Raw genomic sequence first — 27215 nt, 5'->3', positions numbered from 1 at the left:
TATTTCTTTGAGGTTTAAAGTCCTTTGGTTCAACCTCACCCAGAGATTAAGCCTCTGAATTCACTTAAGGGAAAAGAATGAGTAATTACCTGATTACATGGGGAGAATATTTGGGATTCTAACAGCTCCTCACATAGACTTTTAGCCAATCCCCATCTCGCTGCTGACTCTCACCTTGGCCTTCAGGAATACACAAGGCCTTCAGTCCCTGAGCCTTTCTAGAATACTTCAGTGCAGAGCAGGTTGCTTCTTGTTGGCTACTTCTGTGCTGGTACTTTAAATGTTAGCTTTATTTGTTCTGCTAAATCAGTTATAAAATTATCCACTTGCTTCCCCCCCCCCCAATTTTGTTATCATTACTCATCTAATATTATCTCTCCTTTCTGCTTTATTCTTGTCAATCCCTTTAGTGTCATTCTAGTAGGGCTGTAGATAGAACAGAAATAAATGCCAACTTTATGTTTAGAAGTAGAACATGCATTTTTCTGCATTGTCCCTTTATTTATCCTGTTTCATTTTAGTCTTTTTGTTCCACGATTCTATTAGCTGAGATTTACCCAACACTAGCCACTGTGCAAAGTACTTTCTGTAGATTATCTAATTTACTTTGCACAACTACCCTCAGGAATAAGTGCTAATTATTCTACCTATTTTATGGATGAAGAAACTTGGCTCTTGGAGAAGCTAAGTGCCTTACAGAGTTTACACACCAAAAATACAGTTGTGCCGAGATTTAATTAAGTCTAGAGCCTGTGTTCCTAACCACTGTGCTGTGCTGCTTCTCTACACTCCCCTGCTGAATGCTGTTTATAAAAATAATTTAAGTAATTGATGATATAAATAGATACTATATCTAAACTAATATTATATTTCATTTGGTTTTTGTGAATGAGGATTATACCATTTTAGAGCCTCAAAGGCTTCTAAAATTATCCTGTTGATTACCCTTGTGTTATAGGTAAGAAAATAGAAGAACCAAAAAAAAAAAAAAATTATACAATTTGGTCTAACTTCAAACACCTGGATGTGTGTGTGTGTGTGTGTGTGTGTGTGTATTTGTATATGTATATGTACAAATACACATGTAATTTATAGCTTGACATCAAAGTATTTTATATTGATGTTTCAGATAAAAAGCTATGTTCGCATATAAAAAGAAACTGTTTCCAGGATAATATGATTATTTTATTTCTATATCAGATTCTATACACATACACTATAATTTGGCTGGGCTTAATCTTGCCACTGAAGTATCCATGATGTGGGCAAAATTTTTAGCAACACTTTAAACTTATGTTTCCTACTCACTTATTCCTAACATATAGTATAAATTGTATACACACACACACACACATTCTAAAAAGTATATTTATATTCCATTTTTAATATAGTCTTCTAACAGGAATACAAGTATAAGAGATGGATTTGGCCAAGCATTCTCAAAATAGATAATCTAATTCAAACTGAATGAGATAAAGCTTTTATTTTTAGCTTTGACATTTATCCTCTATCTTTGGAGAATGGAGCTAGGACCAGTTGAGAAGCACACATTCTCCCTAGACATTTCTTATTTTACATCCTAACTCATAAATTTGCCTGTAACACGACTCAAGGCCATTAGAGAGAACAGTGTTTGGAGAAGATGAAGGTGCATTAAAGATCTAATTTAGGCATTATTTTGGAACCAAATCTAACATAAAATATAATATATTCTTACCTTAAAAACTAAAGCTTATTGAACTTTTACCCTGAAAATGTATGTCCTCTAGAAATAGCCTTACTGTGTATTCTAAGAGGCGTTGGATTGGGGTGGGGGCAGCAGGAGTCTGATGGGCTCTAGTAACTCCAGGAAGAGCTTATGCTTAGTTCTTTCTTTACCAGCCAGACAAGAGTCATATGTAAAGAATATTTTACAATTGTTATTTTCTGACCATTTTCTAATTTTAAAAAGTATATTTTTCTTATGTTATAAATTAAAAGATGTCCCATATAAATTAAATAGTAAAGTATTAAAAATGAATCAATGAAAGTATTACAAGATATACAAACATTAAAAGGAAAGATTGATCATTTTTACTAAATAAAGCTTAAATCACAAAACCATAATAAACAAAATTAAAAAGGAATCACAAACTGGAATAATATTTCCAATAAATAAAGAGTTATAGCCCTGGCCAGGTAGTTCCATTGGTTGGAGCATCATCCCGTACACCAAAACACTGTAGATTTGATTCTCGGTCAGGGCACATACCTAGGTTACAGGTTCAATCCCCGGTTGGGGCACGTGCCAGAAGCAACTGATCAATAATATTTCTCACGTCAATCTTTCCTCTTTCTCTCTCTCTCTCTCTCCCATCCTCCCTCCCTCTCTCTCTAATAGCAATTTTTTAAAATTAGTTCAGCCCTAAAGAAAATTAAAAAGTTGTAAAAGTAGATGTGTATAATTTGCTCCCCGTGTGCATACTGTAATTTATAAAGATGTGTGCATATATGTATAAGTAAATGTACACACATTTATAAATTAGATATGGCACTATGTTGATGATTGGCTATTATTAGTTATCTCTGACTACCAAGATTACAGGTGATTTTTGTTTTCCTCTCTTCTCCATAATTTCTGTTTACCAGTTGAATTAATTTTATAATAAATAATAGCATACAAATCTGAAAAAAAAAAAGTGTCTTTGTTCTGTAAATTGTTTTATTTCAGCACTCTATGAAACCTAACACCCTGAAGGAGGATCCAACAAGGGATCTGAAACACCTTCTGCAGGAGCTGAGAAGTGTGATCAACGAGGAGCCCGCTGTGCCTCTGGGCAAGACGGAGGAAGACGGGAGAACGCCGTCCCTGGGAGTCTCATACGTGGCTGTGTAAGACTGAGTGCACATCAGCATGGGAAAGCTGCTCTCACCAGCGGTTTGCCATCACGTTGTCTACGTGTTACTCTCTAGGACAGCGATGTCAACCGATTAAAACATGCAATACCTGACTGTTTAGTCAGGGGCTCTAACCATTTTCCTTTAGGTTATCAAATAAAAAAATAACAACAGCCAATACAATAGCTGTCCAGTGTGAATGAATCAAAATTATACCTATTTTTTTTGTCAGATCGGCAAAAAAAATGTAATATATTTTTTGGTGTACCACAGAATTTTAGTAATTAGTTTGTGTGTGCCATGAGATGAAAAAGGTTGAAAATTACTGCTGTAGGAGGTTGAGGTTTAAATAATTTTGAAGAGTATCTGACGTTACCAGGGATGGCAATATAAAAGTGGAGTTAAGCAAAGCAAAATGACTTGACACCAAGAGAAAATAATACAGTTATTCTATTCAGAAAGTTGTCAGGGTAAGGGATTACCCAGTTACATTTCTATATAAATTTATAGTTCCCCAAAGATTTTATATCCATAATCTTATTTAATTATCACAACTGTTTGAGACAAGACAGGGCAGGATTTATTCATCCCATTTTACAGCCACATAAGTAAAGCTAAAACTAGAACCTTGGGAACCATATACTCTCCAGGTGTAAGCTAATAGGAAAGGCCTTGGTTCTCTCGGTATTCATGCCAATGCCTTATATTAAATTAATAAAAATTCAGATCCAAAAAGGATTCCACCAGTTTGTGAGCCCTTTCTTATACGTATCTACAGAAATCAATGAGATTTTCATATTCTTTTCAAATAGTGTTTTAAAATTTTATTGGGTATTATTATTTGATTAACTTAAAGTACTTTAATATGATATCTACCATATTTTTAGTATTATAATACTAATTGTATACTAGTTGTTAGTATTATAACAACATTGTTATTCATTTTCTGATTATATGGCAAATATCTAAAAGTAATACTTTCTGAAATAATATTTTTATATAAACAACCTCCAGTTTCTTTTTTTTTTAATCCTCACCCGAGGACATTTCTCCATTTTTTGTACAGATAGAGTGGGAGGGAGAGAGAGGAAGAGAGAGAGAGAGAGAGAAACATCGATGTGAAAGGGACACATCGAGTGGCTGCCACCCGCATGATCAACCAGGGCCGGGGACAAACTGCAACTGAAGTACGTGCCCTTAGCGGGAACCGAACCCGAGTCTCTCCGGACCGCAGGCTGACGCTCTAACCGCTGAGCCAAACCGGCCAGGGCCCTCCAGTTTCTTAAGATGTTCAGTTAGTATATATTAACCTGAGGTAGCAAAGTATTAGCTGGATTTATCTAATCTTTATTAATAATATTAGTAATAGTAAAATGTTAGTAGTAATAGCCCAGTTACCTGGGATAATATTGTATACTCTGATTCATATGTCAGAAACATTCTATTGGCCACTCCATCAAAGGATACTTACATGTGCAGAGCACTTTTTTGTCATAACTCTTTAATAAGCCTTTTAAGCCAGGGTATTAACAAATGAATAAATTTAGGCACAGACTGGGTTGCTTCCTCCTGTGAAGCAAAGAGGCAAAGTCAGAAGTAAAAGTTAGAGCCCCTGGTTCCCAGCACTAATCCCTCCACAAGGTTGCCATGACTTCCCTGGTTGGATTTTCATCACTTCAGCCATTATGGGCTTAAACTATATTGGACTGTATTGAATATGAACTATTTGGTCCCGCCTTTTGAGAAAAGCTGAATCTCTGTCTAAAGCTTTTAAGAGTCCAAGGAACAAAAAAGTATTTCTAATTGATGAACTTCGCAAAATTTGCTTGGAGGGCTAAAATCTGTTGTGCCATAAAGAGAAGTTAAATACATATGAGCAACTGGTTATTCTAAAAATACATGGAATCTGGAAATTGTTCTTTGTATAATTAACTGAGAGTTATATTTATCTATACAGAGATGATAGAGTAAGAGAGTGCATTACTGAATCAAGCCTGAGATTAGAGATATGCCATAGGTAAGAAGGATCTGAGATTCTGAATCTAAATAATTGTCCACAAATTTTATATGTAACTAGGTAATTTGGGAATTCTGGTTGGATAGTTTATATGGGAATTGTTGGGAATTTTGAGTTCATTGAAAGTAAGTTGTTACATAGTTTAACTGAAACTAAAAAAGGATTTCAATTAAATGTACTAAAGTAATTTACTTTCTAGAAATAATTTAATAGGCATTTTTGCTTATTTTAAATTTTGTTGCTGTTTACCCACATGGTGATATCTGTATTGTGTGCCATGCCAAAAACAGAAGACTTTTTCTACATTTACACATATTCACAATGGCTTATGAGAGGAAAGTAGTCTAGAAGTAATGATAACAACTTCAATATAGGATTATAAGAATCTGAAACAATTCTATTTTCATCAATAATTGAATAGCTGAATTTTTAAATGGAATCATAAAAAGAGCATACAGAAATGAAATCTATGACCCTAATTAGAGATAACTTCTGGGAAATGACTTTGACCATAAAAGAAAAAAGGGCTAATATTAATTTGTTGTTCACTTAGACACCGAGGCCATTGCTGGCAGATTTCAGTAGCTTCCCACTATCTGCTGCATTAAGTACGTGGTCCCTCGGGCTGATGTGTAAGAGTCTCCCTAATGTGTCACCAGCCTGCTTAATCCAGACAGGCTACTCCTGGTTCTCATTTCTTTTTGTCTTCAAGCTTTTCTCCACACCATTTCCTCCACCTGGAAGAGCCAGTGCCCCAATCTTAATCTTTTGAATCTGTGTTTGTCTAAATGCAATGTTCAGAGGAACAATTTTGTTTTATCACTAAATTAAAATAACATTATGAGTCTTTAATTTCCCCTATCCCTCTACCAACAGAAGCAACAACTCATTAAGGGACTCCACTGAAGGCAGCAAATCAAGTGAAACTCTCAGCAGGTAAGAAATGATCTTACTGCCCGGTCAGTGTGGCTCCGTGGTTGAGCATTGACCCATGTACCAAAGGTCACCGGTTTGATTCCTGGTCAGGGCACATGCCCAGGTTGTGGGCCTGATCCCCAGTGGGGGGCATGCAGGAGGCAGCCAATCAATGTTCTTGCTCATCGATGTTTCTATCTCTCTCTCCCTCTCCCTCTAAAATCAATAAAGAAAAAATAAAAATAATAAAATTAAAAAAAAAAATTATCTTACCAGCCTTGACTTTCAAAAATATCCCCTTTTCTACTGCTCATTTATTAATTCAAAAGATCATTAACTGCCCACAATGTGCCACACTCTGTGCCAGGCCCTTAGAATATAATAGTAGCAAGACAAACATGGGCCCTGTCCTAGTGTTGCTTGCAATCAAAGGTCTGTTTACTGACTGGAAAAACAGCTTACTTTTTTTTTTCTTCTATTTTTACCACCTATAAAAAAAATAGAGATATCGGAGCCCTTTTTCTATCATAAAAATATAAAAATGAATTCTTCCGTTTCATTTCCAGTTAGGCAGGGGCTTATTTATTGCCATATCTTCAGCACCAAGCGCCTGCCACATAGTAGCCATTCAGTAAATATTTGTTTAGTGAATGAATTAAGCCATATTATAAATATTTGCTTACTGGCCTGCTACTTGATCAATATATAATGAACTTGAATTGCTAAACATATCGTTGTCTTAACCTAAAGGAAATAAGATTTGATTTTATTTCTCACCTGGGTATGTAATACTACATTGTTCCTATTTATAATATCTGCAGCTATGTATGGCATATTTTTATTTTTCTATTTTCTGGGTATTTTAGACTTGCTACATTAAGTGTACCTAATCTATGACATAATCATTATTATCCCCATGTATAGATTAGTCATGAAGACTCTGATTGCTTACGTAATCAGTGGAGCTGGATTTGTACTCAGGTCTAGCAGGCCCCTGAGCTCTGGGAACCTGGACTGAGCTGCCAGGGAAAGAGCCCAGTCCTGGGCTTGAGCAGAGGGCTGCTTCCCTGAGCTACGCAAAGCTCTGCTGCAGGTTTTCCATGACTAGAAAAATCCACTTCCTTCAGCAGCGATGTGTTTGTAAAGAAGAGAGAACGGTGGGGAAAAGATGGGCCCTAGCCCCTTCCTGGGTTCAAATAGGAAGAAGTGATTTTTTTTTTTTCTATCCTCACCTGAGGACATTTTTTTTTTCCATTTTTTGTTCAGATAGAGTGGGAGGGAGAGAGGGGGGGGGGAGAGAGAGAGAGAGAGAGAGAGAGAGAGAGACATCGACGTGAAAGGGACACATCGAGTGGCTGCCACCCGCACAACCAACCAGGGCCGGGGACAAACTGCAGCCAAGGTACGTGCCCTTAGCAGGAACTGAACCCGGGTCTCTCTGAACCGCAGGCCAATGCTCTAACCGCTGAGCCAAACGGGCCAGGGCGGAAGAAGTGATTTTTAAGCATTTAATAGAAGCTCTGAGAAGTATTATGTATACCAGAAAATTAGAAGTGCATTTGAATGTTCTTGACTATAGCAAAGTGGCCATGTTTTGAGCTCACAAATAAATGAGAAAGAATCCCACAACTGCATTTCGCCTCAGAATGCCACTGGAGGTGTAGCACCTCTTCTTTAATCAGCATCTTGTAGGATCATTTCTTCATCCAGAAACTTCTGCAGCCATATAAGCTAAATCAATATATCCCACATATTCAGAACAGAATAAAAAAGAAGCAAGTAACTCTGGTATTGGTGTCGAATTATTCTGAGAGCAACATCTCTCAAGTTTTGTGGAGAATTGAGTGTTTTTATTCTGTTATGTTATTATAATTTAATGAGCAACATTATGTCCTAAGAAAGGTTTCCAGTAAAGACTTCATAATATCTAGCTGCCTTTTTCACATCTCCATATGGATGTTTGAAGAAATAAAACATGATGACCCAAAGGTCATGATGACCAAATAAATCAATATGAGCGCTCCACAGAACCGTTCCCCTCTGGCCCACACTTCTGTTTCTCCAAATTGCACCCCACTTTCCCAGGGCACCTGTGCTTCAATGTTAACATTTTCTTTGATTCTTCTTTCTCTTGTCTCATTTTTCTAGTCACCAAATCTTATTAATTTTAACTCTAAAGAGTTCTGAAATCCATTTTCTTCTTGGAATATCCCCTTGACCTGCCTGTATTAATTTCCTGTTGCTGCAAAATCAGTAGCTTAAAACATACAAATTTATCTATCTTACCAGTTCTGGAGGCCTGAGGTCTTAAATCAGTTACATTGAGCTGAAGTGAAGATGTTGTCAGGGCCGCGTGCCCTCCAGAAGCTCCTGGTGCTCGTTCCTTTTCTGACCTTTTACCAGCTTCTAGAGCTTCCTTCCTTGCGCTCTGACTATGGCTCCTTTGCCCATCCTCACAGCCCACAGTATAGCATCCTCAAATCTCTACTGAGATTGTCCTACCATCTTCTCTCTTTATGAAATCTCCCCCGCCTCTCTCTTAGAAGAACAATTATAATGGTATGTAAGGCCCATCCAGATAATCCAGGATAATCTTCCCATTTCAAAATCCTTGATGTGATCATATCTGCAAAACCTCTATTGCCACATAAGGTAACATTCGTAGGTTCTTGGCATTGGGATACAGATACGTTTGGCAGCCATTATTCAACCTAGGCCTTATACCTCTCTTATGGACTATTGTGGTGGCCTCTACAGTAGATGTTTTTTAAATCTGATCTCTTGCATGTTCCAGTCACTTCCAGGCATCACTTTCAAACTGGCCTGCCTAAAGCACGCGTCAGCCCCCAACCTTCAAAGGCTCCCATTGCCTGCCACAGCAAGAACACACTCTTTGCCCTGATAACTAAGGCTGTGCACAATTTAGCCATGACCTTCCTTTCCAGGGTTTTCTTCCTAACACGGCTATTTTCAAACTTCTTGATCTCAGGACACCTTTGCATTTACAAATATCATTGAGGGTTCTAAAGAGTTCACTTTACCTGGGTCATTTCTACTACTACCATTTTAAGTATTGGGAAATAACTTTTAATTTTAAGCACTTAAAAAATTTAAGACATTGATATTTATTTATTTATTTAAAAATAACAAAGTGGCCAGGCTGGTGTTGCTCAGTGGTCGACCCATGCACCAAGAGGTCGACAGTTCAATTCCTGATCAGGGCACATGCCCAGGTTGTGGGCCCGATCCCCAGTGGGGGGCATGCAGGAGGCAGCCTATCAGTGTTCTCTCTCGTTGATGTCTCTCTCTCTCTCTCTCCCTTCCTCTCTCTTTCAAATCAATAAAGAAAAATTATTTTAAAAAATAAATAAAAATAACAGTGTATTATATGTTATAATAATCTATTATGAAAAATAGCTATATTTTCAAACAAAAATCTTTAAGAAGGCATTGTTTCATAGTTTATGTATAGCTTAATAAAAGATAGCTGGATTCTCATGTCGGCACCTGCATTTACTCTGCTGTGATATCAGATATCATGGAACCTCTGGGAAACTCACTGTACACTTATAAGAGACTAACAGTTAAAAAGCAAATATCTTCGTAATATAATGAAGATGTTCTTGACCTCACAACCCCCTTCAAGGGAACCACCTTGAAAACTGCTGCCATAATATTCTCATAGTGGTACCTAACCCATAAAACTAGTTTTTCAACCTGTTTATTTAAATAAGTCTCATAGTTTTGTAAAGTGATACTACTATTGCTAAGAGAGATTTCTTTCTTTTTTCCATTGGTGTTTTTCATTTTTAAATAAGTCATTAAGAGCCCTGGCCAGTTTGGCTCAGCGGTTAGAGCGTCGGCCTGCGGTCCGGAGAGACCCGGGTTCGGTTCCCGCTAAGGGCACGTACTTCGGTTGCAGTTTGTCCCCGGCCCTGGTTGGTCGTGCGGGTGGCAGCCACTCAATGTGTCCCTTCACGTCGATGTTTCTCACTCTCCCTTCCTCTCTCTCCCTCCCACTCTATCTGTACAAAAAATGGAAAAATATCCTCGGGCGAGGATAAAAAAAAAAAAAAAGTCATTAAGATTTCATATCTTAGAATCCATGATAGAAATATTTGGGTTTTATAGCAACTATTACACAAAAATGAATTTTCTAGCTAGGATTATATATTATTACATTTTCATTCTGCAAAATGTTCATAGGCACTGACAGAGATAATGCAACTCCAGATCTCTTTCTTAGGGTATTTTAGGACTTACACAGTTTAGGGTTAAGACTGCCACCTTGAGTTTATATTTTAAGCTATGACTTTTGCCTGCATTATGAGCACTGTGTTTTTGACATGGAGTGTTTGCATGGCCATTCTTATGCTTCCAGAGAGCCAGTCTCTTTACACCCAGGAGAGCTAGAAGATCCCTCGAGTTGCTTTACCTTCCCATCTACAGGTGAGTTGTCAATGAAAGCACCAAAATAGGGCTTGCTTAAGCCCCACAGTGGCTCCCTATTTCCATGCGGATAAAAGCTAGCGCTGTTACGATGGCCTATAGTCTCTGTTATCTCTCTGGTCTCCTTCGTACTGCTCCCCTTCTTTCACTCTGCTTCACCTATCGTGAATTGTTCTTGAACATTCCAGGTAGCTTCCATCGCAGGGCCTTTCCACCCACTGTTCCCTCACCTTGCTAACCCTATCACCTCCTTGAAAGCCTTTGTTCAGATGTCACTTTCCAAGTGAGACTCTCACAACTTTATTTAAAAATTGTAACCCTCCCACACTCCTAGTCCCCCTTATCTTTTCCTGTTATTAAATTATACATTTTTAAATATACTATGTACCTGACTAATTTATGTTGTTCATTGTGTGTCACTCCTGCTAGACACAAGCTGCACAAGGGCAGATGTCTAAGGGTTTGGTTGCCTGATATATCCCAGGCACTTAGAACCTTCCTGGTACATAGCAGGTGCTCAGTAAATGCTTACAGAATTGATGAAAGGAAACGGAAAAGAACTGAGACAGGTGGTTCTCCATTTATTTTCAAAGACTTAAAGACAAAATTTTCTCTGTAAAAACAAGGAAGTCAGGGAAGAGATCGAAAGGTAACAGAATCTGTTGAAAAGCAAAATGGCATAACTCAGACTAAAAATGGAAAAGAAAAAAATTGTTACAAAGGAAACCTTATAAAAATTTAAAAATAGGATAGGCATGACTGAAATCATACTTATGGACATGATGGCCCCATAGAGAAAATTACACAAAAGAAATATTTTACACTAAGAAAGATAAAAAATGATAGAAAACATGTTAGATTTGGAAGGCAATGGCAAATAGACACATAATTGGTATTTCTATGGAAGACAAGATAAATGGGGAAAATGAAACTGTGAGAATAATGGTTATTCAACAAAAGTGTAGCTGTAAATCTGGACAGTGGTGATGTAAATAGGAAAAATTGAGATGTGAGGTGAACAAGATAGGAGAAAGATAAGTTTCCTAATTTTCTCTTCTTTTATAGAGAAGTATCTATATATACCTAATATCAAAATATAATATTCTTAAGTAAATTCTTAATTTAAAATAATCTTTCACTTGTGAGAAATCTTTTAAGAACTTTATTTGAAGAAAAGAACATTTATTTGAAATTTAACAATTCCTTCAGGATTACTTCATTTTACGTTTTCATTGTTGTTTTAAGCAAGAGAATATAAGATAGATCCTTGCCTTGTTAGATTAATATGAATGAGTGCTTTTACTTTTTCTCATACACTCTGAGTAACTTAGAACATGTTAACTCCATTCACTATCCTTCCAACTTACACACAATTGTTGGCATGTATTTTACTTATAACTGTAAATACCACAGTGGATAATTTGCATTGTTTTGTACAGCTAATATCCTCTTAAGTATACCCACATAGTTACACTTCTGTCTGATGTTTCCTTTATTGTAAGTCTGCTGGGGACATATTTTCTCAGTTTCTGTTATCTGAACTTGTCTTAAAATATGCTCATTTTTGAAGAATATTTTTTTGCTGAGTATAAAATTCTAGGGTTGACATTTTTCCTTCACTTTGAAAATAATTCCATTGTTTTCTCACTTCCACTGTTAAGACATCAGCTCTAAGTTTAATTGTTGCTCATTTAAATGCAATTGTCTCTTTTGCCCTTCTGACAGTTTTAAGATTGTTTTTGTCCTTGATTTTGTTTAGTGTGTTTTTAGCAGATTTTACCGATATGTCCAGTATGATTTTCTTTATGTGGAAGAACCTGTTTGGGGTGTTCAGTCATGCTGTTTGAACCTGCGCCAGTCTGTGCCTCCACTGTCCAGACCTGTGGGTCCATATCTATTACCTATATTTTCCCCTTGTTTTTTCCACCATGTAATTTTGTCTCCTCATATGCCTAGTTATTTTTGTTGTATAATAGACATATGAAAAAGTATACAGATAGTTTGAAGCTTAGAATGAGGTTGCCTTCCTCAGGAGAGCATTCTGGTCACTGGTAGACAACAAAGGACACCAACAATCCCCAACCTGTTTAATCCAATAAGGAATTGAGAAGATGTGAAGCTGGACCTCAGATCTTCAAGGGTCGGTCTGATTCCTTTAGGTCTTTATTTCATTTCTAAGACATGGTCCTTTTCTGTGCAGAGGCCCATGTAGTTCTGCCCCAGAGCCTTGGGTGTTAACTAGAATATCCTTTCTCCCTCCCCTCAGTCACGGGAAATACTTTCTCATGAAAGTTCAACTTTTTGAGAAGTGTAGTCTACTGTTTTTAATTAAATCTGTGATTTTGTTTTTGTAAAATTTTAGTAAATCCATCTGTGAAAAATTCAGCTTCTCGTTCATTCCATTCTTCTCCTAAGAAGTCTCCAGTTCACTCACTCCTAACTAGTTCTGCTGAAGATTCAATAGGTTCCACATCTCCATACAGATCCACCAAAGCTGTTCATTCAGCTGATTCTGTTAAAGGTAAGAACGATCTGATGAAATCACTGATGAGATTAACTGATTTTCCAGCTCTGGTAAATTGAAAGTACCTTTTTATAATCAGAATAAGATTTTACATGGTGTTCTTATATGCAGTTCTGACAGATATCTGTGTAACTTAAGTGGGTCTGATTTAAATAGAATAGCTATTGTGTATACACACACACACCCCTTAGTAAATATACATAGATATTATATGTAAATATTATCTCTTTCTTTCTCTGTCATGAATAATGATTTTTTTCTATTTATTATAAGATTTTAGGTCTTCTTTTAAATGCTGTGACTTTCTTATTTACATTCTCTAAAATTACAGCTCTCTTCAGTCTCTGCCTTTGTAAATACAAGTACCCTAGCCTACTGTCATGCAAACTTATGAAAATGTTCTCATTCTTTGAATTCTCAGTTCTTATTTTTTGTTAAGACAGATGGGAGAAAAATGGTTTGATTTAGAATAAGTGCCTGATAAATAAGTAGATGTTAAATAAATAGATGTTGAAATAAACTCGATATGCTTTTCATCATCCCTGGCCGGTTTGGCTCAGCAGTTAGAGCATCGGCTCGCATACCAGAGAGACCTGGGTTCGGTTCCCGCTAAGGGCACATACCTGGGTTGTGGTTTGTTCCCTGCCCCGGTTGGGGTTGTGTGGATGGCAACCAGTCAATGTGTGTCTCTCTCTCTTCCTCCCTCTCTCCCTCCAGCTCTATCTGAAGATAAATGCAAAAATGTCCTCAGGTGAGGATAAAAAAAAAAGAAATGCTTTTCATCATTTGTGACAGTGACTCAAACAGCCCCAGGGCTCTAGGGCATCATTCCCTTTGACAAGGGGTAAACTAGGCAAGTTGTTGCATCAGAGATTAAGATCAAAATTGAAATCTTGAGGTTGCCAATCAAGTATTTTTAGAGGTTGACAAAACTTAGCATACTTGTGAGAGAATAGCTTATGTGCGTCTGCCCCTCCTCCATTGCTTCCTCCACATCTACGCCCAGCTCTCTGTGGCCACGTCAGCGCCCATGTTGCCCTCTCCCGTCTCACCTTCCTCACTCAGGTGACAGCAACTGTGCACTGGCCTCACTCAAGAATGTCGCCAGTGTCAGTGGTAAATCTTGCTCTTCCAAACCCTAAGTGCATGGAACTCTAAGGTTTGGCATGAAAAGCTGTCATTTATAATGCAGAACATATATCATTAAACTTAAAGTATTCCTTTCTCTCATTCCATGTAATGCTATGTAGTTAAATAAGAGTAAATCAGATTGGCTTGAAACAAAATAGAATAAGCTAGGATTGCAATGTTTAGATAAAACACTTCTTTATTTTAAAATAGTGCTTTAAGGTTTGCATTATTTTAAAGGGAAGATTGTTTAACATGTAATTGGAAGATTTCTAAAATACATATTAAACAAGACTTTTAATATCACATCTAAGCAATTTTCTAATAGCTTCACAGTCTCAGCCAATAGAAACCACAGGAAAAACATGCAGGAAGCTTCAGAACAGACTGGAAAGTTTGCAAACTCTGGTAGAAGATTTACAGATGAAGAACCAAGGTACAGTGTACATTTGGTGAGATCTTCCTTGCTCAAAAGAATACTCAGCTTCCCTTCAGGTTAGGCCTCCTATCTATTGACCCACCGTGAAGGATGTTGAATAAGCAGCTTTAATCAAAATATAAGGGTCTTAACCATGACTAACCCCTGGCCACTGCTCTACTCTAGATAAGCATTTGTGTGGCAGTAGCCAGGGCACCACTGCGGTCAATAGCCCAGTGTTTAACCTCACACAGGCCTTTAATTAGCATGGACTGGGAGGGACTGTGCCGCAGGCTGCTCCGTCTGTGGAGCAGCCCACTCTGTCTCACTGCTCCACTGATAGCTCTTTCACTTTAACAGAAAAAAAAAAGATACTATACCATATAATGAATCACCAAATAAAAAGATAAACTACTTATAAATATACTGAAGCTATGTGTACTCTGCAGATGATAGGCAACTTTTAGGCATAAGTTCTAATTGGATGTACCTATGGATATGGGAGGACATGGACATGTTCTTATGGGGTTGGGCGGGCTGTTGATCGAGTTCTATGCTTTTCTGACATAAACTCATGAATCCTGAAGCCTCTTTTCAGAGGGAAATTAATTTTGGAGTATATATGTTATTCCATCTTTCCAGCACCAGACAAATAAGTTGCAGATGAAAGATAATATTTTTCGAACAAATCCTGATAAAATAAATTTAACCTCATTAATAATGATAATAGCTGTTATTAGCATTTATGGAGCATTTACGAGCTGTGTGGCAGGCCCTGCTCCCAGAGCTTTACAAATGTTCTCTCCATGTGAGTCTCACAGTAACACTGGCGGGAGGAGCACCAAGGCTATGGATCTGAAAAGAGGAAACTGAAGATATGATCACAGTCAGGCAGTAAATTCTACTCACATGAGTAGTAGAGCTGGGACTTGATCTCTCTAATTTCTAACAGCAAAACCCATGTTTTACTGTAGTAAGGCTATATAACAAATTGTTATTAAAGAAAATTCCAGATTTCTTATGATAACCCCAGATCCCTGTGGATATAAATATCAGGGAAAATGTTTGATTTTAAATTTATTGTGAACTTTTAAAAGAAGATGCATTATCTTCTTGGCCCCATTTTTATCACTTTGACTTCTCTGGGTTTATCTGAGTAGAGTCACCATGTCATAGTTCAAATGGGAGATATGTTGAATTTACTTAAAAAACAGAAGGACTTTATATTGGATACACTGTCTGGATGGAATGTCTCAGAAATTATGAAACAAATATTTTGGAGAGAATTTTGGGAGCGTTTATAAAAATTTAAAGTGCACATATGCTTTAACCTAGAAATTTCACTTCTGTTTATTCTGTAAGAAATAATTGTACAAATGCACAAAAGTTTGTTTATATAGTTCCTATAATGTTGTTTATAAACAAAACTAAAAAGGCAACTTTTAAAAATGTATTTACTAATGTTGGTACATCCATATAATGGAATACTGTGCAATTATAACAAGACATGAGCTGAACTGGAAAGAAGTTAACATTTTGTTAAGTGAATAAAACAAGCTACAGAACAATTTATACTACATTTACATTTATGAAAGGAAGAAAGTGTGTGTGTGTGTGTGTGTGTGTGTGTGTACATGAAGATATTCACCAGACTGTTTACAGTGATGACCTCAGGGTGGGGATCAGCAGATGAAGGGAACAAAGACTTCTTGCATTTCTCTTTGCACACTTCTGAGCTGTTCAAATTATTAACAATAGTGTGTATTTCTTCTATAATAATAATTATTGTACTCATTAAAATAACTGAAAAATTTATTGTTAGCTCTGTTCCATAACATGTCTTTACAAAAATATGCTACTTTGCAAGTTTTATAAACTTGTTGAGCTCAGCCCTGGCTGGTTTGGCTCAGTGGTTAGAGCGTCAGCCTGCGGTCCAGAGAGGCCCGGGTTTGGTTCCCGCTAAGGGCATGTACCTCGGTTGCGGTTTGTCCCCAGCCCTGGTTGGGTTGTGCAGGAGGCAACCACTTGATGTGTCCCTTTCACGTCGATGTTTCTCTCTCTATCTTCCTCTCTCTCCCTCCCACTCTGAACAAAAAATGGAAAAATGTCCTCGGGTGAGGAGAAAAAAAACAAAAACTTCTTGAGCTCAAAAAGTATGCATATTCTACAGTAACCAGTTGACCTTATAAAAAACACATAATAAAATTAAAGTCTTAGTAAATGTTGCTATTCTAACTTTGTTTTATCAACATTTTCAGCAATGTCTTCAATGATCAGAAATCAAGAGAAGAGGATACAGAAAGTGAAAGACCAGGAAAAAATGTTACTCAAATGATAGATTGCTTGCCTATTCTTTACAGAGATATGATGCCCAATTAATTGTGGTGTTACTTATAATTAGTGCCCTGTAAACATTTTTCTTTTTATGTGAAAATTTAATAAAAGATACCCTGTCTTGTAAACTCTATTTGAAATAAACTATTCTTGAATGCTCTCCCGGTAAGACTTCAAGCGGTACTAGCTAGATGTGAAAGTATTCATAATTTATAATGCTGGTGTGTTGGAATAATTATGTGTTTTTTTATTATTTTTACTGGTGCTGAGTCAATAACTTTTTTTTTTTTTTCAATTTAAAAAACAATTCCCACGTGAGAGTGGAAGATGTGGTATGGTGCCGCGGTCAGGACAGACTCCATGCTGACGGGGTCCCTTCGTGACCCTGACGCACTGTTGGTTCCGTCAGTATCAGTGAGTGTCATCAGATAACAAAACTGGAGCCCCTATTCAAGACTTCAGGAGACTTTCTCTTTTACATACTAAAAACTTTAAAAGAAAGAAAGAAAACCCTGTTATTCTTCAGTCAGTGGGTAACTTCTACAGATTGCATGGATTCTGTCTGCCTTAATTAGATCTTAAAAAGTTAGGGGGTTTTGTATGTGGGGTGATCCCTAACACCAGTAACCACTTTTCTGTGGACACCAACTGGATGTCCTACAAGTCAACTCAGTTCTGACACCATCTGGAGTTAACGTCGCATTCTACAGATTTAAGGACTCCGTCTCAAAGGCTGCCTCTCCCTTCAGATGGCAATCACAAGTCCCAGACCACCTGTACTTTTTGACTGACAGGTTACAAATTGGGGTTCCCACAACCTCCTCCTGAGTTTCAGTAATTTTCTAGAGTGGATCACCAAATTTAGGAAAGTGCTTTTGTTATTATTACTGGTTTATTATAAAGGAAACACCTCAGGAACAGCCAAATGTAAGAGATGCGCTGGGCAAGACATGGGGTTCTGGTGCACGCAGCTCCCATGCCCTCCCAGGGGTGCCCCCTCCCACCCTTGATGTGTTCACCAACCCCAAAGCTCAGTAGATCTTCTTGCAGTGATGAGCCGTCTGACAACAGGGAAATGTTCTGAGAAAGGTGTTGCTAAGTGATTTCGTCTAGTGCAAACAGCATAGAGTGCACTTAACACCGAGAAGGTACAACCATTTGGGCTGCAGGGTATAACTAGCCGATTGTTCCCAGGCTACAAGACTGTACAGTAAGTTACTGTACTGAATACTGTATGCAATTGTGTAAGCACTTCTGTATCTGAACATACCTAAACACAGAAAAGGTATAGTAAAGATATGAAATAGACGATATAAAAGATAAAAATGGCACACCACAAATGGAGCTCACAGGACGAGAAGGGTGGGTCAGTGAGGGTGAGTGAGTGTGAAGGCCTGGGGCACTACTGTGCACTGCTGTAGGCTGTATAAACCCTGTACACACAGGCCACACTAAATTTATAGAAAACATGAGATTAAATCAAGCACAAGAGAAAATGATGCAATCAAGATTTGGTCAACACGAGCTGAGGCTGTAATCTGTTTCACAGCAAAATCTCTTAATGAGGAGAAAGAGTACAGTCTAAGTGACGATAAAAGGTATAGTGTAGTAAATACATGAGCCAGTAACAGTCGTTTGTTATCCAGCGTCTGTACTGTCCACAACTGCATGTGCTGACTGTCATACGACTGGCACTGCATTAGGTGTGTCCACGCATCGGCACACATGAGTCACGCTCTGATGTCAGAGTGGCTACCACCTCACCAGGTGATAGGAAGTTTTCAGCTCCACTATAATCTAATTCAGTCCTTTGGTCCATGGTTGACTGAATCATCTTTACTGGGCACTCTACTATATTCAAGAATTTTTAGAGCTTAATCTCCCATCCTCCACCCCTTCCCAGAGAGTGGTGGGTGGGGCTGAAAGTTCCAAACCTCTAAAAACTACTTTTTGGTGACCAGCTCCATCCCAGGGCTATCTAGGGGCTCCACCATAAAGCACCTCATTAGCATAAACTCAGGTGTGATCTAAAGGGACTCACTATGAATAATAAGAGACACTCCCATCTCTCAAGAAATCCCAAGGGTAGCCCCGGCTGGTTTAGCTCAGCGTTTAGACCCTCGGCCTGGGGACCAAAGAATTTCAGGTTTGATTCTGGTCAAGGGCATGTACCTGGGTTGCGGTTCAGTCCCCGGCCCTGGTTGGGTCGTGCAGGAGGCAACCAGTTGATGTCTCTCTCACATTGATGCTTCTCTCTCTTCCCCCTCCTTCCCACTCTATCTGAAGACAAATGGCAGGGGCGGGGCAAGGGGGATCCTCGGGGGAGGATTAAAAAAAAGAAAAATTCCAAGGGTTTGAGGAGCTCAGTGCCAGCAACCTGGGAAAAAGCCAAATGTATTTATTATATTATAATACAGTATACATGTGTGAACCAAATAAAACAAGACAAGAAGAACATATACAAAAATGTTTCAATTGTACCAAAGCCCAGTAGGGACAGTGTGGCAGAGGGCTGGCTATCCAAACAGTGTGCACTCCTTGCCTGGCACAGATGTCACTGAGAACAGCTGCCTGGCTAGAGGCTGTGGCCCAGCCCCATCTGCCCTCCACCATTGCATGTGGACAGAGCGATATGTGGCACTTTCTGGCCAAAAGCTCTAGTAAGCATTTGTGGTTTCCCCTCACTTCATTTCCCCTCCCATGGGCTGGTTACAGAGGCCAGTAGGTCCTAGGGGATTGTAGGACAGAAGGAGGCTGGTGACAATCTTTGCAAGAGCTGCCCCCCTGCCAGGAAAACCCACTGCTCACTGTTGAGTAAGAAATAAGCTTGTGCAGCCTCCTTATAGGGATAGTGTCTCTGACAGCAGCTGGTGTTAGCCCTGTCCAGGACAGACAATAAACTAAGGGCATATGGACTCCCCCACACAATGAAAGTCTTCATATTTCTCGTCTAAATGACAGTTTTAGCACTCTAAGCTCATTCAAGTTTAAGTAACAATTTTTTAAAATATGAAATTTAGCCCTGGCTGGTGTGGCTTAGTTGGTTGGGCATCATCCCGTGCATGGAAAGGTCGCCAGTTCGATTCCTGTCAGGGCACGTGCAGAGGTTGTGGCTTGATCCCCAATGGGGGCATGCAGGAGGCGGCAGATCCGTGTTTGGATCTCACATCGATGTTTCTCTCTCTCTCTGCTCCCCCCTCTAAGAATCAATATAAATAAATAATGAATTTAGTATTATAAGTATCTCTTAAATCAATTGGATTTACTGGAAGATTAATTTTTATTTTATCACATAATGATAAAATGGCTAATAATAGAATGCTAAAGATTTTTATTATAAATTGTTTTAACTTTTATTTTACCTAATAGAAATGATTGGGCATTCTGGGTAGTAACAGGAAATGCCTCACTGGTAGAATATTAAATTTATTATGAAGTATGTAAGAAGTATACACCAAATTAACATAAAAATGCTATGAGCCAAACAAACAAAAAGTTATTTTAAGCACTAATAATATCTTCAGTGGGATTTAAGCTTTTCTCTGCAAAGACCATCTATAACCAAAATTAAATAATGTTTCACCAAAAGATGTTATACTTAACATATAAGTATTCATTTTCAAGTACAGGCATGCATAATATCCCTCCAAAGATAACCATTTTAAAAGAAATATTCTATGCAGACTGGTGCAGCCACTATAGGAAACAATATGGTGTTTCTTCAAAGAACTTAAAAATTCAACTGTTATTTGACCCAGTGATTCCACTTCTAGGAATATATCCTAAAAACCTGAAACACCAATCAGAAGGAATATATGTACCCCTATGTTCATAGCAGCACTATTTACAATTGCTAAGATCTGGAAACAGCCCAAGTGTCCATTAGTAGACGAATGGATAAAAAAGCTGTGGTACATGTACACAATGGAGTACTATGCAGCTGTAAGAGAGAAAGATCTCTTATCCTTTGAGACAACATGGAGGGGAGAGTATTATACTGAGTGAAATAAGCCAATCAGAGAAAGACAAATGTCATATGATCTCACTTATTTGTGGAATATAATGAACAAAATAAGCTGACAAACAAAACAGATCCAGAGACATGGAAGTAGGGATCAGACTGACAAACCTCCGAGGGAAGCGGTGAGCGGGGGACGGGAAGAGATAAATCAAAGAACTTATATGCGTGACCAATGGACACAGACGACAGAGTGAAGGTGGCAGGGGTGGGGGAGGGGGGTGGGAGTGGGGAGGAGGGAGTCAACGGGGGAAAAAAGGAGGGACATCTGTTATACTTTCAACAATAAAGATAAATTTAAAAAGAAAAGAAATATTCTAAAACTTTGTCTCCAAAGGGAGGAGAAAATCAGACTTCTCTGCCTCCTGATGTTTGTTTTTTTCTCATCTGTTATTAATGGAGGAAAATATTACTATTTTATTTTACGTTAAAACTATCATGGTACCTATATTTACAAAAATAATCCAGACATTTAATAAAGATGATAAAACTCAGGTTTTATTTTTTCAGTTATAATAGTAAAGTTTAAATGTTTATGTCTTCTCAGAGAAAGATGTACTTCTCTATCACTGTCCTGTCACAATGTGGTCACCCAAGATAGCTACAGGTATGAAAGAAGAGGAGAGAGGGTGAAACAATTGCTGTGGGGAAGCCCTTCTGGAGGTCCTTGCGGTGGGCAGAGATGGTTCCACAGAGGCCCCAGGAGTAAATGATGGGCGTGTCCCTCCCTGCAGGCAGGAGTGCTTACCTGCACCTCTAAGAGCTATCATTCCGGCCACCTGGCTCAGTCCATCCCTATTTCTCTTTCCTCCTGGGCTGCTCTTGATGATGGACTCTGACTGGGCCCTAGTTTCTACTTCAATCACAAGACAAAGACATACTTGCTACCTTCAAACCATACCAGACAGGTAAAATCGAGCCAAAAACACTGGGAAGTCTCATAGCCTTCCTGATCACATCTAGCGACCAGATATTTTCTGATCTAGTTCTATATGGTGTTAACTGTGTTTAAACACAAGTGTACATGGTGAACGTTTCTCTAGCTGCACCACAAAGAAATGAGCTCTTCTTGAACGCAGCTTTTTTTACTCTCTTGGTTTAAGGATGGCCCAAAGCCTCAAACTTGAACCCTGTGCAGCTGGCTGGCTTTTGTGCTGCCTGACCAAGCTTAGCCAAGTCACTCCCCAAGGGGACCAAGCCCTAAAGTACTGATGGATCAGCATAATCCACCCATCAGTGCCACAGAAAAAAAGTCCATGCTCACCGAAAGCATTATCTACGTATATATTTCTGCACATTACACAGAAGTCACTAGCAAGTCTGAAAACAACCCAGCTAAACTCGGAGTTATACTTCCTTTGTTTAAAATTATTAAGTGTGCTCCACAACCTTAGCCTCTCCCACATTCTGCAACAGCTTCTTCAATACTTTGCAAACTGAATCAGTGAATCCCCCAGCACTTGTGAACCAATTTATCCTCATGGCCAGTTTCTAGGAACCTGTTGCAGCATTCTTCCCAGCGAGTAATTTCCCCATTCTCTACCACCACAAACTTCCACTCCACCACTGTATCTGCTGGAAGGGAGACAGAACCAGACCAGAACCCATTCTTGCTATACTGGAGGGGGATGTAAGTGGTCCATCTCCCAAGCCTCTCATGGTCTCCTGTTACTGCAATGAATTGCACACCCGTGCTTGTGATGTAATGGACCTGGAACCTGACACTAACTTGCTGAGACTCTGAACTCATCGCTACTACCCTTTTTGTCTTAACATCCCTTTTCTGACCTCTTGCTTCCATAAGAGTGTTTCTGCCATTGTCCATTCTCTGGTCTGGGTTTAACGCTGGAGACTCGAGACTGCCACTCAAACCAATATCTCCCCAGGATGAGTGCCTGGACACCATCTCCCAGTCCTCCGGGTCAGCCAAGTCCTGTCTGTCCAACTGTGTAAGGCTCACTGCTTCTTTACCTCTGTCCATGAGCAGGTTGCTAGGAGACAACTCCTCTGAAAAACATGGAGCTGCTTTAGCAGTTGTCTCTTGTCCTTTTTGGAATCCCCGTTCTCCTATACAAGATTCTCGGCTTTCATTTCTTGAAGCTTCAAAGTATCCTCTAGAGTAACCAGTCACAGATGTGGTTAGAGATTCCGTGTCTGAACACCATCCAGAAGGAACATGCGGTCTTGAACTGTTACAGTCACCACGTTCTCCAGGACTCTGCAGGCCCCATGCTGCTTCCTGTATGTTACCGGGGCCTTTGGACTCTGAAACCAAACATCCATTGCTTTCTTGAAGATGCTCTATAAAAACAGAGTGTAAAAGTCACTTTTTATAAGAAAAAATTAAGTTGGGCTGAGAAAGTATGTTTAGTCATTGAAGACTTTACCGCTAATCTATCTGAAGTTCACAAAATCTATCCCTACTAAAATCAAGTACTTACCGAGTTCAGACACTGAACCAGGATAGGTGCTAAGAATATCCATGTGTATCCAACAGGAAAAAGCATATCAAGGAGTGTCCATGAAGTGGCAAGTGTTAAGGACAGAAGTATAACCCATCATGGTTCTCAACTTCCACATTCCAGACCACACTGCCTTGCAACCAAGTCAAGCTGTTCGGCTTTTAGCATCAAAATATGTTGCACAGCCTGTGGGGCAAAGGGCTGGATGGCTTCCCTACAACCAGCAGAGTACATTTGTGCTCAGGAACTGCAGGCAGCCCAGGGGTCAGCTCTCACAGATGGGGTAGAGCAGCAGCCGCTGTCACAGCTGGTGAATACAAAGGACCGCAGTGCACCACAGGGCAAGGGGTGGCGGTGAGGGTGGCAGGAGGGGGCTGGTCTCTCCTTGCCACCCTCACTCATGTGCATCAGGACGCTCTTCAACAAACCATCGACTTTTTGCATCCCCTCCCACCGTACGCTTTTTAAAATGTTCTTAAAAGTACGTAATCTAAACACTCAGTTTCCTTCTTGGTTACCTCATTGATAGTCTAAATTGCTCCCTAGAGGATCAAAATCTCCAGTCATACAATCATGACAGATGGGTTTTGCTGTTGTTTGTTTGAAGACTTGTATTGATTTTTAGAGAGACAGAAAGTGTGAAGGAGAAAGAGAAACGTCGATGTGAGAGTGGAACATCTATTGGGTGTCTCCTGCATGCCCACCACGAGGGATCAGCATGCAACCTGGGTAGGCGCCCTGACCAGAAATGGAACCAGCACCCTTTGGGTGCATAAGTCCATGCCAAACCAGCTGAGCATCAGTGGCCAGGGCATAGATGGGTTTTTGTTGTTGTTATTGTTTGTTTTTTGAGGGCGGTGGAGAGGGAGTGGGGGAAGGTGGTCTTTCTTTGTTTCTTTAATAGTGGGGTTGAAAGTGAGATGGAAACAAATATTACTCTGAATTTTCTCAATGTTTCAACCTGAAACATAAAGTTGATAAAGAAACATAAGTGAGATCTCTGCACATCCCAAACCAATGGCAGGAAAGGCACAGGGGCAGATCTTTAAGGAGCTACACAGGAACAGCATTCCACTAAAAATAAAGTTCACAGATGTCATTTTTACCATTAGGCTGGATCCAGGCAATGGCATCTTGCCCAGGAGGACACTGGAAAGGAAGGCTTTCTGCCAGTGCTCCTACTTTGCCTCGTATACTCCTAAACTGTAGAGATTTAAACCTAAATGTCAATTCTACTCATCCGAGTTGGATCCCCTATTAAGTGTCCTTAGTAAATCCTTTCCCCGCGGACTGGACAACCCTGCGCGGCTGCGGTGAGCATAGGGGAGGGCTGAGCGCTCCAAGCCCCGCGGCCAGCGGCCAGCCCCAGGCCCCAGCAGAGTCCTTCCAGGCCAGAGTCCAACCTGAACTTTGCCTTCCTGACAGAAGCATTCAGATAGCGGGAGGTGCTGGCTCCTCGGGTGCTCCCAAACCCAATCTTCCACGAGGCGAGGATGGGAAGACAGGAGTCTATGGGATTGAGACAGAAAATGTTCCTGCTCGGCCAGAGGTTGAAGAGGATTGCAGGGTCCCCCTAAACCTCAGCACTACTTTCCCGAGTCCTGCTCGCCGCCACTGTTGTCGCCTGCACTGCACCACGGGCCGCCAAGCGGAGCCCAAACCAACTTAAGACACGAGGCGCAGCGCTGCCCTTGGACGCACCATCAGGGCATCTCCAAGGCCTCAGTAGAAGCGAGAAACCTGTCCGGCACCAGCAAGGGAAACACGGGGCGTGGGAAGGGTCCTACTCCGGGTAGGGAAAGGTAGTCCCTGGAAATGGACTCTTGGGAACGCTCCAGGGGGCCTTTTCCTCCCTCTGTGAATTTCATAGCCCTGGCAGATCTGCCCTCCGGACGCGGAGAGGAAGAATACCTGGTTTGGAAACCAGCTCCCGCCGGGAAGGCCCGGGGCTCAGTCTGCAGCCGCCACTCCGGTCGCTTCCCACAGCAGCATCCTTCCCAGAAGTGCCGTCCTCCTCCTCCGCGTCCCCCTTCTTTCCCTTGCCCCGCAGCAGCCAGAGGAAAAGCGCTCCTGCCAGAGCCCCTCCGACCAGCAGGGCGGACCAAACGGCGCCCATGGCTGCGGGAGAGGAAGGCGAAAGGGACCTGGGCTCAGGTCACGGAGCAAAGCCACACCTACCCTGTCCGCTCCAGCCTTTTACGGTCCCCGTTGGCCGGCGTTCCCGCGGGAAGCCCAATCCTCTGCGATTAAAACTCAACTTTCCCAGCCCCGCCCCGGGGCTGCAGCCCCACTCTCCGGCCAGGCGACTGGAGCGCCCTCCTTTTGCAACGTTTTCCATTCTCGACTCCGCCAGTAGCAGGGTGAAGTGCACGGGGCGCCCTATTCCACGGGTGTTTCCCACGCGTCGAGAACCCAAGTGCGCACAACCACTACGCGCAAAACCGGTCCAGATCCACTGCCTTTCCTTCTCACCACTGCCCGCTGGGCCAGCCCTGCCGGTGTCCGGCGCCTCGGCACCTCCTCTGCAGTGACCCTCAGAAGCAGGGCGCCCAGCTGGAGTCAGGAGCTTCCCGGAACCAGAGGCCAATGTGTGTCCGCCACGAGGGGGACTCAGGCTTGGCCGGAAATGTAGCTCAGCCGCATGGGTGCAGTAAGCGGGATGCAGTGGGGATGCGGTGGGGGGGGTACGACCTAGTGGAAGCTCCATTCAAGGCACTTGGCCTCCTCAAGCCTCCGCCTCCAAAAGATTGCACTGAAAGCCGTCCATCTATAAATGCCAATCATCTCAGCCACTTCTAGTCTTTGCTTCTTCCTCGACTTTTATTCGGGTGTGTGATTGTTGAAAATGCACAAGCTTGGCATGGACTGGATGTGGCCCAGAAACAAGCTCCCACAGATGGGCTTATTAAGAAAACTAGTAGCCCTCTTTGTTGAGCGCTGTGAGCCAGGAGTGTAAAGGCATTGGATTTGATCCTCACAAAGAACAACACCCTGTGAGCTAAGAATTAAATATATTTCTTTTGCTAAAAATCAAATTTAATCTAGTAAATTTAAATATCTAATTGGCTTTATTGAGTGATGTATGAGTGGGGCTGGGTCCTGTCTAGCAACCAAAGGGCACTCTGAGGCACTGTACAAAATGGAAGGCTCTTCTAGGAAAACGGGTGGGGCAAGGGAGCTATTATGGAAAGAAAAGGAAGGATAGTTTTAGGGCTGGGACATCTTTTGGGTGGAGGAGAAGGGGAAAAGTTTTTATTACAGAGATTGCCTCTCCTTTCCATGGGGAATAAAGCAGGCCTATGTGGTATTATCTGACTGGTGCTTGACCAGAAAATTCCAGACTGCTTGATTAAGATTATCTTTCTGGGGGAAGGTGAAACTGCAGTTAGACCAGAATTTACATCTAGGTTGGGTGTCTTGGGCTTTTAGATAGAGGGACACCATTTTGGGTGTGTAGGGGTGTGTGTGTGTGTGTGTTTTCTTTAACACTTTCTAAATTCACTCTTCTGCTCATCTATGGTTTCACACACTAACTTCAAGCTAATGATCCCCACATCTGTGTCTGCAGGGTGAGACGTTCTTTTCACTATACATCCAAGTGCTAAGATCACAGTGGGCCAATCACTGCCTTGGAATAGTTACTAAAATGGCAGCCTCTGGTAAAACAAATGGTCCAAATGTGTCCATGATTGATCAGATAGCAGTCCCTAATGGAATGTAAGGCTCAGCCAGGAGTTACTGGAGGGCTGGTGTATAGCTGGGTGCAGGTCACCAGCCCTGCAATAATAAGGGAATAGGGAGGTGGGGGAAGGTGAGAAGGAGACCACCAACTGGGCATTCAGTCTGGGATGGTAATAGACAACTCACTCAAATCTGAATTCCTGACCTTCCTGCTCAAACCTGCTACTTGCCCTGTCTTCCTCATCTCAGAAAATGGCAACCACATCCTTTCCTAAGGCTGAAAACATCAACTTAAGACTCATCTTGGACTCCCCCTTTATTTCCCCTCGCAGCAGGCAGTAGCAAATTCTGCCCTTCTTTCCGCTAAATATATTCAGAATTCTGTTTCTCTC

At 40.6% G+C, this 27215-nt stretch overlaps 2 protein-coding genes across 2 annotated transcripts in view; one reads left to right on the top strand and one right to left on the bottom strand.

The window, feature by feature from the left end:
* Nucleotides 1-16696, top strand: part of CCDC158 (coiled-coil domain containing 158) — a 75717-nt gene extending 59021 nt beyond the window's left edge. Inside the window, exons 17-23 of the mRNA XM_036272667.1 lie at nucleotides 2711-2871; nucleotides 4835-4894; nucleotides 5771-5830; nucleotides 10191-10258; nucleotides 12621-12779; nucleotides 14239-14346; nucleotides 16587-16696. Coding sequence (XP_036128560.1) covers nucleotides 2711-2871; nucleotides 4835-4894; nucleotides 5771-5830; nucleotides 10191-10258; nucleotides 12621-12779; nucleotides 14239-14346; nucleotides 16587-16663 — 693 coding nt within the window. The 3' untranslated portion in view covers nucleotides 16664-16696. The remainder of the gene's footprint in view (nucleotides 1-2710; nucleotides 2872-4834; nucleotides 4895-5770; nucleotides 5831-10190; nucleotides 10259-12620; nucleotides 12780-14238; nucleotides 14347-16586) is intronic.
* Nucleotides 16697-21144: 4448 nt separating this feature from the next.
* STBD1 (starch binding domain 1) lies at nucleotides 21145-25265 on the bottom strand. Its single transcript, XM_036274641.1, has 2 exons — nucleotides 25054-25265; nucleotides 21145-22981 (listed from the first exon to the last, which is right to left on the bottom strand). The coding sequence occupies exons 1-2, from the start codon at nucleotides 25256-25258 to the stop codon at nucleotides 22122-22124; spliced, it is 1065 nt and encodes a 354-aa protein (XP_036130534.1). The 5' UTR covers nucleotides 25259-25265; the 3' UTR covers nucleotides 21145-22121.
* Between the last annotated feature and the right edge of the window lie 1950 nt (nucleotides 25266-27215).

This window comes from Molossus molossus, unplaced genomic scaffold (genome assembly GCF_014108415.1).
Source record: "Molossus molossus isolate mMolMol1 unplaced genomic scaffold, mMolMol1.p scaffold_m16_p_1, whole genome shotgun sequence".
Lineage (NCBI taxonomy): Eukaryota > Metazoa > Chordata > Mammalia > Chiroptera > Molossidae > Molossus > Molossus molossus.
This window is presented reverse-complemented; position numbering and strand designations above follow the sequence as displayed.